Source organism: Aquarana catesbeiana, linkage group LG03, assembly GCF_042186555.1.
Source record: "Aquarana catesbeiana isolate 2022-GZ linkage group LG03, ASM4218655v1, whole genome shotgun sequence".
NCBI lineage: Eukaryota > Metazoa > Chordata > Amphibia > Anura > Ranidae > Aquarana > Aquarana catesbeiana.
In genome coordinates, this window is record NC_133326.1 from 718097759 (window position 1) to 718115431 (window position 17673).

A 17673-nucleotide genomic window follows, 5' to 3' on the forward strand; every position below is an offset into this window, starting at 1 on the left:
GTTTGACTTTAAGCATTATTAAAATCACTGCTCCTGAAAAAACGGCCGTTTTAAAAAAAATTTTTTGCATTGATCCATGTCCCCTGGGGCAGGACCCAGGTCCCCAAACACTTTTTATGACAATAACTTGCATATTAGCCTTTAAAATTAGCACTTTTGATTATTCATGTTCGTGTCCCATAGACTTTAATGGTGTTCGCGTGTTCGAACGAACTTTTTTCCTGTTCGCATGTTCTGGTGCGAACCGAACAGGGGGGTGTTCGGCTCATCCCTATAGGTGAGGTTGAAAAAAGACACAAGTCCATCAAGTCCAACCTATGTGTGTGATTATATGTCAGTATTACATTATATATCCCTGTAAGTTGCGGTCATTCAGGTGATTATCTAATAGTTACTTGAAGCTATCAATGCTCCCTGCTGAGACCACCGCCTGTGGAATTCCACATCCTTGCCGCTCTTACAGTAAAGAACCCTCTATGTAGTTTAAGGTTAAACCTCTTTTTTTCGAATTTTAATGAGTGGCCGCGAGTCTTGTTAAACTCTCTTCTGTGAAAAAGTTTTATTTCTATTGTAGGGTCACCAGTATGGTATTTCTATATTGAAATCATATCCCCTCTCAAGCGTCTCTTCCACAGAGAGAATAAGTTCAGTGCTCGCAACCTTTCCTCATAACTAAGATCCTCCAGACCCTCTATTAGCTTTGTTGCCCTTCTTTGTACTCGCTCCATTTCCAGTACATCCTTCCTGAGGACTGGTGCCCCGAACTGGACAGCATACTCCAGGTGCGGCCGGACCAGAGTCTTGTAGAGTGGGAGAATTATCGTTTTATCTCTGGAGTTGATCCCCTTTTTAATGTATGCCAATATTCGGTTTGCTTTGTTAGCAGCAGCTTGGCATTGCATGCCATTGCTGAGCCTATCATCCACTAGGACCCCCAGGTCCTTTTCCATCCCAGATTCTCCCAGAGGTTCTCCCCCCCAGTGTATAGATTGCATTCATAATTTTGCCACCCAAATGCATTATTTTACATTTTTCTACATTGAACCTCATTTGCCATGTAGTCGCCCACCCCATTAATTTGTTCAGATCTTTTTGCAAGGTTTCCACATTCTGCAGAGAAGTTATTGCCCTGCTTAGCTTAGTATCGTCTGCAAATACAGAGATTGAACTGTTTATCCCATCCTCCAGGTCGTTTATGAACAAATTAAATAGGATTGGTCCCAGCACAGAACCCTGGGGAACCCCACTACCCACCCCTGACCATTCTGAGTACTCCCCATTTAGCCATCCAGGACTTTTGTTCGCTCTTTTAAATTTATTACCCAATGGGATACATTGGCTAATGCCCTTATTTAATATGCTCTTAAAGCAAACCCATCTCTCCTCCGTATTCTTTCTTCCTAATATTTTATCCCAATTTATGCCTTTTAGCAAGGTTTGTAATTTAGGGAAGTTGGCTCTTTTGAAATTCAGTGTCTTTGTATTCCCTTTAGGTTTCCTATTTGTGTGATTTATACTGAAACTAATTGACCTGTGATCGCTGTTACCTAAATTGCCCCGTATTTCCACATCCGTGATCAGGTCTGTATTGTTGGTAATCAGTAGATCCAGTAATGTTTTATTTCTAGTTGGTGCGTCTACCATCTGACCCATAAAATTGTCCTGCAAGACATTAAGGAACTGGCGAGCCATAACCACTTTAATACCAGGCACTTGGACACCTTCCCGCCCAGGCCAATTTTCAGCTTTCAGCGCTGTCGCAATTTGAATGACAATTGCGCGGTCATGCTACACTGTACCCAAACAATTTTTTTATCATTTTGTTCCCACAAATAGAGCTTTCTTTTGGTGGTATTTGATCACCTCTGTGGTTTTTATTTTTTGCGCAACAAATAAAAAAAGACCGTAAATTTTGAAAAAAAACAAGTTTTTCTTTGTTTCTGTTAAAACTTTTCGTAAATAAGTACGTTTTCTTCTACAATGACGGGCACTGATATGGCTGCACTGATGGGCACCGATGAGGTGGCACCAATGAGGTGGCACTGATGAGGTGACACTGACGGGCACTGATGATGGGCACTGATAAGCGGCACTGATGGGCACTGATAGGTGGCACTGATGGGCACTGATAGGTGGCACTGGTATGCAGCACAGATGGGCACTCATAGGCGGCACTGATGGGCACTCATAGGTGGCATTGATGGGCACTCATAGGTGGCATTGATGGTTACTTATGGGTGGCACTGATAGTTGGCACTGTTGGACATGCATGGGCACTCATAGGTGGGCACTGATGGGCACGGATGGGCACTGACAGGTGGCACCGATGGACACTGATGGGTGGCACTGATGACACTGGTTGTTTGCAGTGATGCCCCTAAGGGTGGCATTGCTGGGCATCACTGCAACATAATGGTGCCAATCAGTGCCCATTTGTGGGCACTGATTGGCACAGATTGGGCACACTGGGCACATGTGGATGGCCATGGGGTACATACCTGGCCATCTACATGTTGCCCCTTCCCTGGTGGTCCTAGTGGCGATCCCTGGTGGTCCAGTGTGGAGATCTGCGGGGGGGGGCTGCGCTGATAAGCAATCAGCGCAGACCCCCCCTGCCAGGAGAGCCGCTGATCGGCTCTCCTCTACTCGCGTCTGTCAGATGCGAGTGAGGAAGAGCCGATCAACGGCTCTTCCTATTGACATCGTGATCCGCCGGAGGCTCTTTACCAAGATCCGTGTAGCGGTGTGTCAGACTTACACACCGATCCACCGATCACCGTGATGCGTGCCCCCGCGGGCGCGCGGCGGCATGTTATCCTGCTGGACGTCATATGACGTCCATTCAGGATAACTGAACCGCTTCCCGGACGTCAATCCGCTATAGGGCGGGCGGGAAGTGGTTAAAAGAATGCGCGGTTCCCTGCGCCCAGTCTATGTCTGGATAATTAAAATCCCTAATTATGATAACACTTCCCATCCTTGCTGCTAATCCAAATTGTGATTTCATAATACTTACTTTAATCTGGAACACACACACCCAATGTTTAGACACATCCTTATTAACTCATGGTTCAGTAACGTTTGTACAACATGTCATTATGCATACAGCCTAATACTTTCGTATCTCTGTGACTGCATAACATGTAACCTGTGAAAACAAAAAATTTTTTCAATAAAAATCTATTGTGAAAAAAAAAAAAAATTGTCACTCTAGATGGCGGTAACAAAAGTCTGTTATTTTCTGATTAAGAGGACCATGTCCAAGAAACGCGTTGAGGGGAACGACTATGTTGTATCACTGCAGTGGTCGGAATTGATTGTTTTATAATCGTATTTTTATGTTAAGTCTGTCGCTATATGTCCAATTTTAAGGAAATTAAATAAAATGTTATATTTTTTTACCAAAATGCTGTGCCTCAAAAGTCCCACACTTTTTACTATAATTATAGTTTCGATGCATCAAATTTAGGGATGTGACGCAGAAACTGACTTACTCTTTGATCAAATTCTCCAATGTCATCATGTACAATGCAGAACCAGCAGTCCTAAATTGTACTTGAGGATGGTAAGGGTCTACCCGCATCCAATGAGCATTGGAGAGAGGAGAAGAGCATCAGTTGTTGGGGGAGAGAGGAATAAGAGAAGTATTTTCACAGTATTCATTACCCCCTAGATAAAACAAGCATGTGTGATTTGTTTCATTACTCTGTGTGGTTATTTTACTAAAACTGGAGCGTGCACAATCTGGTTCAGCTCTACATGGAAACCAATCAGCTTCCAGGTTTTATTGTCAAATTTAACAAGCTAGAAGTTAGAAGAGGATTGTCTACCATGGACAGCTGCACCTGATTTTGCACTTTCCAGTTTTTGTAAATCAACCCCAATGTGCGTTCACTGTCCACCGCACAACACTTTCTTGGATCAGCAGTCTGGGAAGGCCTTGAGGTCTCTAATTCAGATTTTTTGTGTTTCTTCCCCAGATAAGAGTCTCTCCGGGATACAGTCACATCTGGAGAATAATGGTAGGTGGGCCAGTATAGCTTATCCAACTAATTCTACAAATGACCTCCTATGCAGTTCATACACACAACAATTTGTATCACATCAATCATAGAACACTAATTAAAGCCCAACTAATTTACTTAATTGTTTTGGTCTGGGGATGGGGGGCCCTTTATTTGAGGTCACACAAATTGAATTGATCCAAGACCAAGTCCTCTCTGTCCCGTGTTCATCTCTTCCATGGTCTGCCAATGGAGAACCTGGAAACATCTGCTCTGTCTGTGACTGTCTGACTTGCAAAACCTGGTCAAACTATTGCGGTTCTCTCATATTTGGCCATAACCCAGAGTAGTAAATTGGCAATCATCGGGTAACCCACCATTCCATAGTGAAGGCGTCATCTAACCAGGGATTGCTAGGTCTGATCTCCAGCCGAATCCTTGTGTCCACACACACAGTGACTAGAAATGAGATTTGGGTTTGGGTTGAGATAAATCCAGCCTATTCACAATTTGGGGATCTGGGGAACAAATGTGTAATTTCACTTTCATCTTCACTGTATGTTGTTTATTATTTCACGTTGGTAGGGCCTTTCGGATTAAAGTTTTTTTTTTTTCTTTGCAGAAAACCATGTATTTAAAAAAGTGTGCTTTGATTTATTAGTTGGCAGTGTTGGATTTCTATTCCATTTGTTGTTTTTTTTTTTTAATTTGTATGTTAAAAGCACTTTTTTTAAATTTAGTGTGTTCAAAGCACACATGTCATGGTCACGAGTCAGGCTTGGAGACCAGTAGCTATAGCAGTTGAGAGACTCCTACCAACCAGCAGAATGAGTACACAAGCAGGTCACCCTGGTGGATGACAAGGGCAAATGTGAGGTGCTGGTTCTAAGCAGTAACCTGTATTCACCAGAGCTCCTAATGGTGGAGATGTTTTTTTCTGGATGTTAATACCAGGTCGTGGTCCTCGGGATTGCCCCACCAGGAGGTGAGCAAGTTGGGGTCCAGCAGCAGATATATCAGGTAGGGATCAAGCAGAAGTGTAGTCAGTAAACAAGCCAAAAGTTGGTAACAAATCACTGCAGGTTGGGATCAAGTGGAAGCGTAGTTGAGGAACCAGCCAAAGGTCAGTAATGTGTGGTAGTGGAGATAAGAATAGCTGCAGGTATGCAAAGGCTATTGGCTGGAGAGAGCACAATAATCTGGCTAACAGGAAGTGCAGAGACATGGCTTAAATCAGGAAGTTGATGGGAGGAGAAAATAGTTCAAGGTTCACCAGAAACAAGAGATGAGGCAAGATTGTCCTAAGAGATCAGACAGGGAACTGTCTAGCATCTCAGGTGGCACAGTGAGAAGAGCCACAGCCAGACACCACAGAGGTCGTTGGTTCAGATCCACACCCTAACAACAACATTTGTTATCTGATATATACATACTGATTATCTGCTCTTGAAGCTGCCATTTATTTGTAGCACATGGCTAAACCATTTGTAGTGAATGTCTGAGCTGGTGGAGTTACCTTGTAATGATTTATTATGATTGAATGAATTGAATTGCTGTCCAGTCTGTGGACCATATGTATCTGTAGAATATGCAAATACATTTGTGAGTTCTCCAACATTAAGAATAAAAATCTAATATCATTTTCTGTTTCCTGTTCAGATAATCGTATCAGAGAAGAAATATCACAGATGAATGGTGAGTGCATACAGCATGAGAATATAATTCCTTTGCCATGCTTCCATGAAGAACTTGTTGTAATCTTCTGGTGGAGACTACAGGTGGTCATGCTGATGCCGCCTTGCATGATGTCATAGGGGCATAGTAGCCCTCATGTTTACTTACCGGCGGGGGATAAGTAGCTATCATTTTGCAAGCGCCTCTCAAAGTGTTTGATGGGGGAGGGGGGGTTGTTATGTGGTTGGTGGCAGGAGTTCATCGTGATTGATCCTGGATTTACATAGGGGAACATGTTTGTTTTTGATTTTTTTTGTCAAAAACTGTCCTTGTGTTTTTATTTACTTCTGACTTTTTTTGGTGAATGAGTAGGAGTACCTCGTACCCTATGCTCATTCACTAACCACCGGGCCATGGTTGTGGGGATGAGGCCCTTGTCTTCATCAACATGGAGACAAGGTGCTTAAGTGTCTGATATGGAGAGTTTTGGGGAGGACTGCAAACCCTTTTTTAAAAACAATTTGGCATGGGATTCCCCTCAAAATCTTTACCAGAAAATTATAACATGTTTATTTGGAAACAAAACTTCATCAACCACCAGACCAGGGTTGTAGTGATGAGGCCCTTGTTTTCATCAACATGGGGAAAAAGTGCTTAAGGGTCTGATATGGAGGGTTTTGGGGGGACTGCACACCTTTTTAAGAAAAAAAAAATTGTCATCAGATTCCCCTCAAAATATCAGAAAATGATCACGTTTATTTGGAGACAAACCTTCATCAACCACAGTCACAGTACAAGATGCAATTTTCGAGGGGGAAATTGTTGCTTCGATATCCTTTAGTGGCATTTCAATTTAGAAACCTTTATTGTGGGAATTATCTGAGATGTTAGGTTTGAGTTACTGTGTTCACTTTATGCCGACTTACCTTTTATAAGAGATTGATGCCAACTGTTTCTTTGCTTGCAAAAGGCTAAAATTGGGGAGGAGATGGTGGGCTGGGTAAGATGTATCTTTTTGCCACTGTAGAATATTGGAGGACATGTTCTGTGTGCATCATGGAGTGCAGATCCACAGTAACCTGAGATGAACCTCCATTCTTATAATTACAGGTTCTCTTTCTAGTGATGTTCAGAGCATTCTGGGAGCTGTGAGGAACCTGGAACAAGTTCAGAAATCGAGCCGTAAGATTGTCTTATTCCATTCTCTGGAACACTTACTCATCAAACTACCATTTGCCACAATGTAGAAAAAAATAGAATAGATAGTGTATATCTCTATAAACTATTCTCTCTGGCACATTTCTGTGACTGTAAATGTGTATAAAGGTCAGTTTTCCTTTAACCGGTATATACAGGCAACAGTACAGATAGGAATACATTGAACCCTTAATCCAGTTTACCCTCACTCCTACTCTTCGGATACCAACCCCATTTGGAGCACCCCAAGATTTATTCTTTGAAAAAAAAAAAAAAAAGAATCCATTAGATAAGCACCTGAATGACCGCAACATACAGGGATATACAATGTAATACTGATACATAATCACACACATAGGTTGGACTTGATGGACTTGTGTCTTTTTTTAACCTCACCTACTATGTAACTATACGTATATCCATACCTCTTTTCTAAAGGTCTTCTCTCTAGCCACTTGACAGCAGAGCAGCTGTTAGAAATCACGGGCCCCATACAGCTTACCCGACAAGGCCCCATTCCCCATCCAAAAGTGACTGAGGACAGATTTATCAGTCCCTTTCTATGTAGCCTCAGTTGCACAGATGAATGAATAGGAAGCACTCCAAGACTTCTTGCTCATTCACAAACTTAAGCATAGTAAACAGTTTGCTATGCTTCTGTGATGAATGGACACAGGAGTGATTGGTACTGATCGCTCACTGTGTTCACTCAGTAAAGGAAGGGGCCAGTAAAGGACATATTTACCAGCCCCTTCTCCCACTTTCCATCTTGAAACATCCCCCTCTGTGCCCACAGTAGCTTCTGGCAGAAGAGGAGAGGAGGGAAGCTGGCAGCGCTGCAGGGAAAAGGGACACACAGGGGTTCCAGACAGCAGATAAATGGGGCGTATGTGTAGGGGAAGAGAAGAAGGGGAGAGAATACTCTTCTGCCTCCCACCTGGCAGCCCTGCAGGTGGGAGGCAGAAGAGGATTTGTTTCTGTAATAAAACAGTAAAGCCAGACCTCCTGCTCAACAGGTGCCCGGGCCCCCCTGTTGAACTTATGGGGCCCGGGCACAGTACAGGAGGGCTGGCTGTACTGCCTTATCAGCAGCCCTGCTTCACAGCACAGGTCATCTTCAGTCCCTGGCAGTGGGTGGGTCCTAAATGCTGCAGAGAGCGGCACCAATAATGAAGGGGTACAGCATGCATGCTCCTGTAAACCATGGATGACATAACTCCAGGGGGAGTGAGGTGGGGGTGGAGGTCTTTGACATCCTGAGTTCACAAAAGTTGATTACAGTGGGGACGGAAAGTATTCAGACCCCCTTAAATTTTTCACTCTTTGTTATATTGCAGCCATTTGCTAAAATCATTTAAGTTAATTTTTTTCCTTATTAATGTACACACAGCACCCCATATTGACAGAAAAACACAGAATTGTTGACATTTTTGCAGATTTATTAAAAAAGAGAAACTGAAATATCACATGGCCCTAAGTATTCAGACCCTTTGCTGTGACACTCATATATATAACTCAGGTGCTGTCCATTTCTTCTGATCATCCTTGAGATGGTTCTACACCTTCATTTGAGTCCAGCTGTGTTTGATTATACTGATTGGACTTGATTAGGAAAGCCACACACCTGTCTATATAAGACCTTATAGCTCACAGTGCATGTCAGAGCAAATGAGAATCATGAGGTCAAAGGAACTGCCTGAAGAGCTCAGAGACAGAATTGTGGCAAGGCACAGATCTGGCCAAGGTTACAAAAAATTTCTGCTGCGCTTAAGGTTCCTAAGAGCACAGTGGCCTCCATAATCCTTCAATGGAAGACGTTTGGGACGACCGGGAACCCTTCCTAGAGCTGGCCGTCCGGCCAAACTGAGCTATCGGGGGAGAAGAGCCTTGGTGAGAGAGGTAAAGAAGAACCCAAAGATCACTGTGGCTGAGCTCCGGAGATGCAGTCAGGAGATGGGAGAAAGTTGTAGAAAGTCAACCATCACTGCAGCCCTCCACCAGTCGGGGCTTTATGGCAGAGTGGCCCAACGGAAACCTCTCCTCAGTGCAAGACACATGAAAGCCCGCATGGAGTTTGCAAAAAACACCCGAAGGACTCCAAGATGGTGAGAAAATGGATTCTCTGGTCTGATGAGACCAAGATAGAACTTTTTGGTCTTTATTCTAAACGGTATGTGTGGAGAAAACCAGGCACTGCTCATCACCTCTCCAATACAGTCCCAACAGTGAAGCATGGTGGTGGCAGCATCATGCTGTGGGGGTGTTTTTCAGCTGCAGGGACAGGACGACTGGTTGCAATCGAGGGAGAGATGAATGCGGCCAAGTACAGGGATATCCTGGACAAAAACCTTCTCCAGAGTGCTCAGGACCTCAGACTGGGCCGAAGGTTTACCTTCCAACAAGACAATGACCCTAAGCACACAGCTAAAATAATGAAGGAGTGGCTTCACAACAACTCCGTGACTGTTCTTGAATGGCCCAGCCAGAGCCCTGACTTAAACCCAATTGAGCATCTCTGGAGAGACCTAAAAATGGCCGTCCACCAACGTTTATCATCCAACCTGACAGAACTGGAGAGGATCTGCAAGGAGGAATGGCAGAGGATCCCCAAATCCAGGTGTGAAAAACTTGTTGCATCTTTCCCAAAAAATCCTCATGGCTGTATTAGATCAAAAGGGGCTTCTACTAAATACTGAGCAAAGGGTCTGAATACTTAGGACCATGTGATATTTCAGTTTTTCTTTTTTAATAAATCTTCAAAAATGTCAACAATTCTAGACATCATTTATTCTGAAATAATGGTGTCATCTACTGGCAGAACATAGTTACTGCAGGGGACAATTTCAGGGAGTGAGGATTTTAGCCAGAGATGCTTATTTTTAGTTTAACGACTTCACCTCCGGAAGGTTTTACCCCCTTCATGACCAGGGCATTTTTGCTATTCAGCACTGCGCTATTTTAACTGGCAATTGCTCTGTCATGCAACGCTGTACCCAAATTAAATTTAAATCTTTTTTTTTTTTCACACAAATAGAGCTTTCTTTTTGGTGGTATTTGATCACCACGATTTTTGTTATTCTTTGCTATTTAAATTAAAAAAATACCAATAATTAAAAAAAAAAAAAAAATTCTTTCTTAGTTTCTGTTTATTTGTTTGCAAAATTTAATTTCTTCATAAATTTAGACAAAAATGTATTCTACATTTCTTTGGTAAAAATTACCCAAATCTGTGTACATTATTTAGTCTGTATGAAAGATATATAGCCTACAATCTATATTATATTAATTTGAAAATGAATTAATCCTGATGTAGTGGCAGCCTGTCCCATTTCTTGAGGCTCAAAAATGCCAGGACAGAACAAATAACCCCCAAATGACCCTTTTCTGGAAAGTAGACAGTCTGAAGTATTTAGTAAGAGGCAAGGCGAGTTTTTTGAAGTTGTCATTTTTTTGGTCCCAATCAGTGGCGGCCCGTGCACTGTGGGGGCACGGGCGCCCCCCCCCCATCCATGCGCCCGGCCCCTTTTAGGAAGCCAGACGCATGGATTCCTATGGCGGGGGTGGTACATTTTGAAGCACCTGATTAGAGCCTGAGGCTCTAATGAGCTTCAAAATAGGGTGGGCTCGGGGCACGGAGAGTGCACCCTGATCCCACCCAATTGTGTGACGATAGCAAGTTAATTGTCGCTATTTTCACACTAACCTTCCTCCCCACCAATCAGGAGTCAGACCTGCTTCCTGATTAGCCAAAGCGCCAGGCCACCGTATTGGATGCCTGGCGCTTAGGAAGAGGAGCGAGGAGACTCGCGCTGGAGCGGAGGTCACTGCCGCTCTGAGAGGTAAGTCCCCTTGGCTGCTTAACCCCCACCCCCGCGTGTGGATCGCGGCTCTGGCAGCAATCCGCGCCCTCAAGGGGGATGGGGTGCAGCCGGAGCCGCAAACCCCGCGAGTGGGGGGGGGGGGCGGTGGGCACAGTGGCTGCATTTTATGGGCACAGTGGCTGCATTTTATGGGCACAGATGGCTAAATTTGATGGACAAGTGGCTGCATTTGATGGGCACAAGTGGCTGCATTTGATGGGCACAAGTGGCTGCATTTGATGGGCACAAGTGGCTGCATTTGATGGGCACAAGTGGCTGCGTTTGATGGGCACAAGTAGCTGCGTTTGATGGGCACAAGTGGCTGTGTTTGGGCACAAGTGGCTGCATTTGATGGGCACAAGTGGCTGCATTTGATGGGCACAAGTGGCTGCGATTGATGGGCACAAGTGGCTGCGTTTGATGGGCACAATTGGCTGCGTTTGGGCACAAGTGGCTGCATATGATGGGCACAAGGGGCTGCGTTTGATGGGCACAAGGGGCTGCGTTTTATGGGCACAAGTGGCTGCATTTGATGGGCACAAGGGGCTGCATTTGATGGGCACAAGGGGCTGCATTTGATGGGCACAAGTGGCTGCATTTGATGGGCACAAGTGGCTGCATTTGATGGACAAGTGGCTGCATTTGATGGGCACAAGTGGCTGCATTTGATGGGCACAAGTGGCTGCATTTGATGGGCACAAGTGGCTGCATTTGATGGGCACAAGTGGCTGCGATTGATGGGCACAGGTGGCTGCAATTGATGGGCACAGGTGGCTGCATTTGATAGGCACGAGTGGCTACATTTGATGGGAAAGTGGCTGCATTTGATGGGCACAAGTGGCGGCATTTGATGGACATAGGTGGCTGCGTTTGGGCACAAGTGGCTGCGTTTGGGCACAAGTGGATGTGTTTGATGGGCACAATGGCTGCGTTTGATGGGCCCAAGTAGCTGCATATGATGGGCACTAGTGGCTGCATTTGATGGGCACAAGTGGCTGCATTTTATGGGCACAAGTGGCTGCGTTTGATGGGCACAAGTGTCTGCATTTGATGGGCACAGGTGGCTGCATTTTTATGGGCACCGGTAACTGCATATGATGGGCACAAGTGGCTGCGTTTGATGGGCACAAGTGGCTGCATTTGATGGGCACAAGTGGCTGCGTTTGATGGGCACAAGTGGCTGCATTTGATGGGCACAAGTGGCTGTGTTTGATGGGCACAAGTGACTGCATTTGATGGACACAGTGAGGCTGCAATTGATGGGAGGGGTTCAGTATTTTTCAGTTTGTTTGTGCCCCCCAAAAACATTTTGAGCACCAGCTGCCACTGGTCCCAATTGTTTGGAAAATTAAAAAATTAAATAAAAACATTTTTTTTTCACAATTTTTTTTTTTTTTACTGTCACCAGTGCAGTACAGCGTCATCATATGACTGGTGTGGCGGTGATCAGAGACAGTATGTATGTAAAAAAAATGTAATAGATTATCTTTATTACATTTTTTTAAACTTTACTTTTAGTTCTATCAACAGAGTAGTTCAGTGTTGCCTTAGTGACATTGTACTACTCTTTGGGGGGGGGGGGGGGGTTGATCAGGGATTTTTTTTTAAGCTGTTATTGCTTATAGCAGTGATTAACACTGTTTTTTAAAGCAATATTTTTAACTGTCATGATTGGCTTTCATCCAAGACAGCTTACTATTGTAATGCTGTGATTGGCTACAGCTAATCAAATTGTACAGGGTGCCAGGGTACCATGTGATATCTGCAGGCCAATCGCAGCATTACAGTAGTAAGCAAGCTGTCATGAATGAAAGCCATTCATGACAGTTCTGCTTATGTAAAATGATGTGATCGCTGTGATTGGTCATAGCGATCACATGATGAGTGGTCAGGTACCAAGCACCATGTCCACTGGACACAGCGGTCAAGGGGCCATTCCGCTGCATGCCAAAGGGGGCGCACCAGTGCACAAGTGCTGAGGGATATATCCATACGTCCTTTAGCCTGGAGCTGCCGCCCACTTGCAGTAAAAGTACTGTGGGCATCCAGCAAGTGGTTACGTCTATCTGGACACTATTTCATAAGATACCTGAGTAGGACTTTTAAAACAGACCTATTATCAATGAGGTTCAAATTGTTCAGTCCAGCATGGTCCATATTGATCAGAAATGGTAACCTAAGCCTGGAAATAATGACCTGCCTTGGAGAACCCACTATGGTCACATGAATAAATGTCCACGATCAGACTAACTGATCGTTTTCTTTAACAGAGATCAGGTGACCCCAAATGGGGGGTGGAAGGGTAGTGGCTGCAGATCTTGATAGAATTATGTAGAGTACAGAGGGGTGCATAATGATAACCCAATGATACTAATTGATATTGGTCTCTTCTTTATCTCAGATTCCGATATGATGACCACAGTCAGAGATATTGAGATCGAGTTCTTAATGAAGCATATTTCAACTTATAATGACATTGGTAATTATATATTTCTCAATGTTTATTACAGTGGTTTTGATAGCCTTTATCTACTGTAAATCTTCTAACCACCTACTGTAGCCAGACCTAGATGGATTTACAAAAAATGGGTGAGAGTTTTTTTCTGAAATATTTATATGATGGCAGCCCTGGTCAGTGTTTGAATGTATGGAGAATATAGCTTAATAGATACAACAGAAAATGTACTCAGTATAGGCAAGGGTTTCCACCATCCCTTCTATATACAAATATACAAACATTTCCTCTCATGGGATTTTAAGGACAGCCAAACAAGAACAAACACTGCCATAAAAGTTAAAATTTTATTACGAATGTTAAAATACCAAGATCCATTAAGTTCTTTACAGACACTCAAACACTATTTTTGCCAAAAGTATTTGGACACCCACCTTTACACCAGTGGTTCTAATAGGGATGAGCAAATGGACCCCTGTTCGGTTCGCACCAGAACTTTTCAAACACCGCAAAATTTCAGACCGAATAACGAACCCATTAAAGTCAATGGGACGCCGAGCGTCAAAAACCAAAAGTGCCCATTTTGAAGGATTATATGCAAGTAATTGGGCATACAATGGTTTTAGGGGTCCGGGTCCTGTCCTGAGGGACATGTATCAATAAAAAAAGTTCTGAAAAACATAATTTTTAAATGAGCAGTGATTTTTTGATTTTTAAAGTGAAAGCATAATCATTAAAAATTCCAACATAGTGCCAGGGGGTTCCCCTTAGTCTACCTGTAATGTTGCAGATCTGTACCATGTCTAGAATCTGCTGCAGCAAAATTTGCAAATATAAAGCCAAAAAAATGTAATTTTTCCCTGCAAGCTGCCTTTATTTTGCTCAGCAACAGCTGGAAAGCCAGTGTGTATGATGAGGCCACAATGTAGTGCACTGGGAACAGGATTAGAGATTTTTGGATACATTCTGGTGTCACTTTGACTTTGGATAGAAGTAATGGGTGCATAAAAATTGGTCTTTGGGTGTCGGGGGCTCCTTCCCACCGTAACCCTATAGAAGTTCTCTTGATGAAAGCAGGAATTGGCCTTGCTGTAAAAAAATTGCAATGATATGCACCTGTCAAACAGGCGCCGAAAATTGGTCTTTGAGTGTCGGTGGCGCCTTCCAACCGTAACCCTATAGAGGTACTCTTGATGAAAGCAAGAATTGGCCTAGCTATAAAAAATTGCAATGACATGCACCTGTCAGACAGGTGCAGAAAAATTACTCTTTGGGTGTCAGGGGTGCCTTCCCACCGCAACCCTATAGAGATGCTCTTGATGAAGGGAAAAAAATTGCAATGATATGCACCTGTCAAACAGGTGCTGAAAAATTGGTCTTTGGGTGTTAATTGTGCCCATGAAACCTATACCAAAAACATTCTCCCAGGTGACATGATTGAGCATCCTCAAAGCTAGGCACCCTCGAAGTCCTGCAGAGATTCCACATCCCAAAAAGACTTAATCAGTGACATCGGCATCAGGGGCTTCATAGCTGGTAATCCAGGACTGATTCATTTTTATAAAAGTCAAAAGGTCCACAGAGTCTGTGGACAGACTCATTCTATGATCAGTAACGAAACCTCCTGCAGCACTGAATGCTCGTTCTGAAAGCACACTGGATGCAGGGCAGCCCAACGGCTGACGTTAAAGAGAGATCACGGCTCCTCCCACTGAAGACATCCATCGGAGCTGGAAAGCCACCAAGACTCATGTGACCGGCCTGAAGAAAAATCGGTATTTAGAACACTTGTTTTTTTAAAACCACTTACATAGTGTGCTATGCCAACCTCTAATAGATGTGCTGGCATAGTCTTATAAATATGGGTTCACAAACACTTTAAGATTTCCCTTTATTGGAACTAAGGGGCCAAGCCCAACCCCTGAAAAACAACCCCACACCATAATCCCCCCCTCCACCAAATGATTTGGAGGGGTGACCCAATGCTATTGGCAATATAGTGTGGATGAGTGAGTTTGGGGTGGAGGAACTTGACTGGCCTGGACAGAGTCCTGATCTCAACCTGATAGAACACCTTTGGAATGAATAGATAGATGGACCAGTATATAATATTGGGATAGATACGTAGCACCCTCCTAGATAGGTACTAGGAGTAGATAAATTTAGCATCGCTCACTGTAGTCAGTGAGGCTGTATTTTTGTGTTCTGTAAATTTTAGCTTTGTCTCACTGTAACAAATTAGGCTGCAATTCTGGATTAGGCAAATTTAGCTCTAGAAGTGAAAAAATGCAGCGCTGAGAAGAGTATGACCACCCCAAAGAAAACCCCTTAGGGTGGATATTCACAAATGAAATGGTGAATAGCAATATGAATATGCAATTAATACAATATATTAAACGTGTTCAGTGCATGAGTGAAAACAATAAATAGACTTATGTGAACACAGCACAACCGCATGAACCAAAAGGCAATGATGTAGTCCATATAATAATTGCACATGAGATGTGGTCTGACCAAGGCTGATCAGCATTGAAATATATCTATTGTAATCTTATTGGAAGGTCCATAAAAGCATTCAATGAAAGGTATATAGTCTCTCAAACATATTAATGAGATGTAATCATTCTTGTGAAGAGAATAAGCTGGTATACCATATAGAGAGTGACTTTCACACACAGCAATCTGGGATGTGTATCCAACACCAAGGAAGGGTGAGGAATGGGTACTCTTACCCCAAAACGTGGACACACATGCCAGTGGCGGTGGGTCAATCAAGCGTGAAAAGATCCTCCAAAACAAGCTCTCCAACCAGGACGCCTGCAGGTAAGATGGTACAAGCAGCACCTACGTCCAGATTAGGGATGAGCCGAACACCCCCCTGTTCGGTTCACACCAGAACATGCGAACAGGAAAAAAGTTTGTTCGAACACCATTAAAGTCTATGGGACACGAACATGAATAATCAAAAGTGCTAATTTTAAAGCCTTATAGGCAAGTTATTGTCATAAAAAGTGTTTGGGGACCTGGGTCCTGCCCCAGGGGACATGGATCAATGCAAAAAAAAAGTTTTAAAAACGTCCGTTTTTTCAGGAGCAGTGATTTTAACAATGCTTAAAGTCAAACAATAAAAGTGTAATATCCCTTTAAATTTCGTAGCTGGGGGGTGTCTATAGTATGCCTGTAAAGGGGCGCATGTTTCCCGTGTTTAGAACAGTCAGACAGCAAAATGACATTTCGAAGGAAAAAACTCATTTAAAACTACTCGCGGCTATTGCATTGCAGACAATACACATAGAAGTTCATTGATAAAAACGGCATGGGAATTCCCCAAAGAGGAACCCTGAACCAAAATTTAAAAAAAAATGACGTGGGAGTCCCCCTAAATTCCATACCAGGCCCTTCAGGTCTGATATGGATATTAAGGGGAACCCCGGCCAAAATTTAAAAAAAAAAATGACGTGGGGTTCCCCCTAAATTCCATACCAGACCCTTATCCGAGCACGCAACCTGGCAGGCCGCAGGAAAAGAGGGGGGGACGAGAGTGCGCCCCCCTCCTGAACCGTACCAGGCCACATGCCCTCAACATTGGGAGGGTGCTTTGGGGTAGCCCCCCAAAACACCTTGTCCCCATGTTGATGAGGACAAGGGCCTCATCCCCACAACCCTGGCCGGTGGTTGTGGGGGTCTGCGGACGGGGGGCTTATCGGAATCTGGAAGCCCCCTTTAACAAGGGGACCCCCAGATCCCGGCCCCCCCCCTGTGTGAAATGGTAAGGGGGTACTTACCCCTACCATTTCACTAAAAAACTGTCAAAAATGTTAAAAATGACAAGAGACAGTTTTTGACAATTCCTTTATTTAAATGCTTCTTCTATCTTCCTTCATCTTCTTCTTCTGGTTCTTCTGGCTCTTCTGGTTCTTCTTCCGGCGTTCTCGTCCAGCATCTCCTCCGCGGTGTCTTCTATCTTCTTCTCCTCGGGCCGCTCCACACCCATGGCATGGGGGGAGGCTCCCGCTTTTCTCTTCTTTTCTTCTCTTCTTCTCTTCTTCATTTTCTTCTCCGGGCCGCTCCGCACCCATGCTGGCATGGAGGGAGGCTCCCGCTGTGTGACGGCGTCTCCTCATCTGACGGTTCTTAAATAACGGGGGGCGGGGCCAGAAGAGCCAGAAGAACCAGAAGAAGAAGATGAAGGAAGATAGAAGAAGCATTTAAATAAAGGAATTGTCAAAAACTGTCTCTTGTCATTTTTAACATTTTTGACAGTTTTTTAGTGAAATGGTAGGGGTAAGTACCCCCTTACCATTTCACACGGGGGGGGGGCGGGATCTGGGGGTCCCATTGTTAAAGGGGGGCTTCCAGATTCCGATAAGCCCCCCGCCCGCAGACCCCCACAACCACCGGCCAGGTTTGTGGGGATGAGGCCCTTGTCCTCATCAACATGGGGACAAGGTGTTTTGGGGGGCTACCCCAAAGCACCCTCCCA

General features: G+C 44.1%; 1 protein-coding gene across 2 annotated transcripts in view; it reads left to right on the top strand.

Moving 5' to 3' along the window:
• Positions 1 to 17673, top strand: part of LOC141133707 (C-type lectin domain family 10 member A-like) — a 119849-nt gene that overhangs the window by 71355 nt on the left and 30821 nt on the right. For both annotated transcript variants that reach the window (XM_073623205.1, XM_073623204.1), the window contains exons 4-7: positions 3981 to 4022; positions 5664 to 5699; positions 6789 to 6860; positions 13137 to 13214. In XM_073623205.1, coding sequence (XP_073479306.1) covers positions 3981 to 4022; positions 5664 to 5699; positions 6789 to 6860; positions 13137 to 13214 — 228 coding nt within the window. The remainder of the gene's footprint in view (positions 1 to 3980; positions 4023 to 5663; positions 5700 to 6788; positions 6861 to 13136; positions 13215 to 17673) is intronic.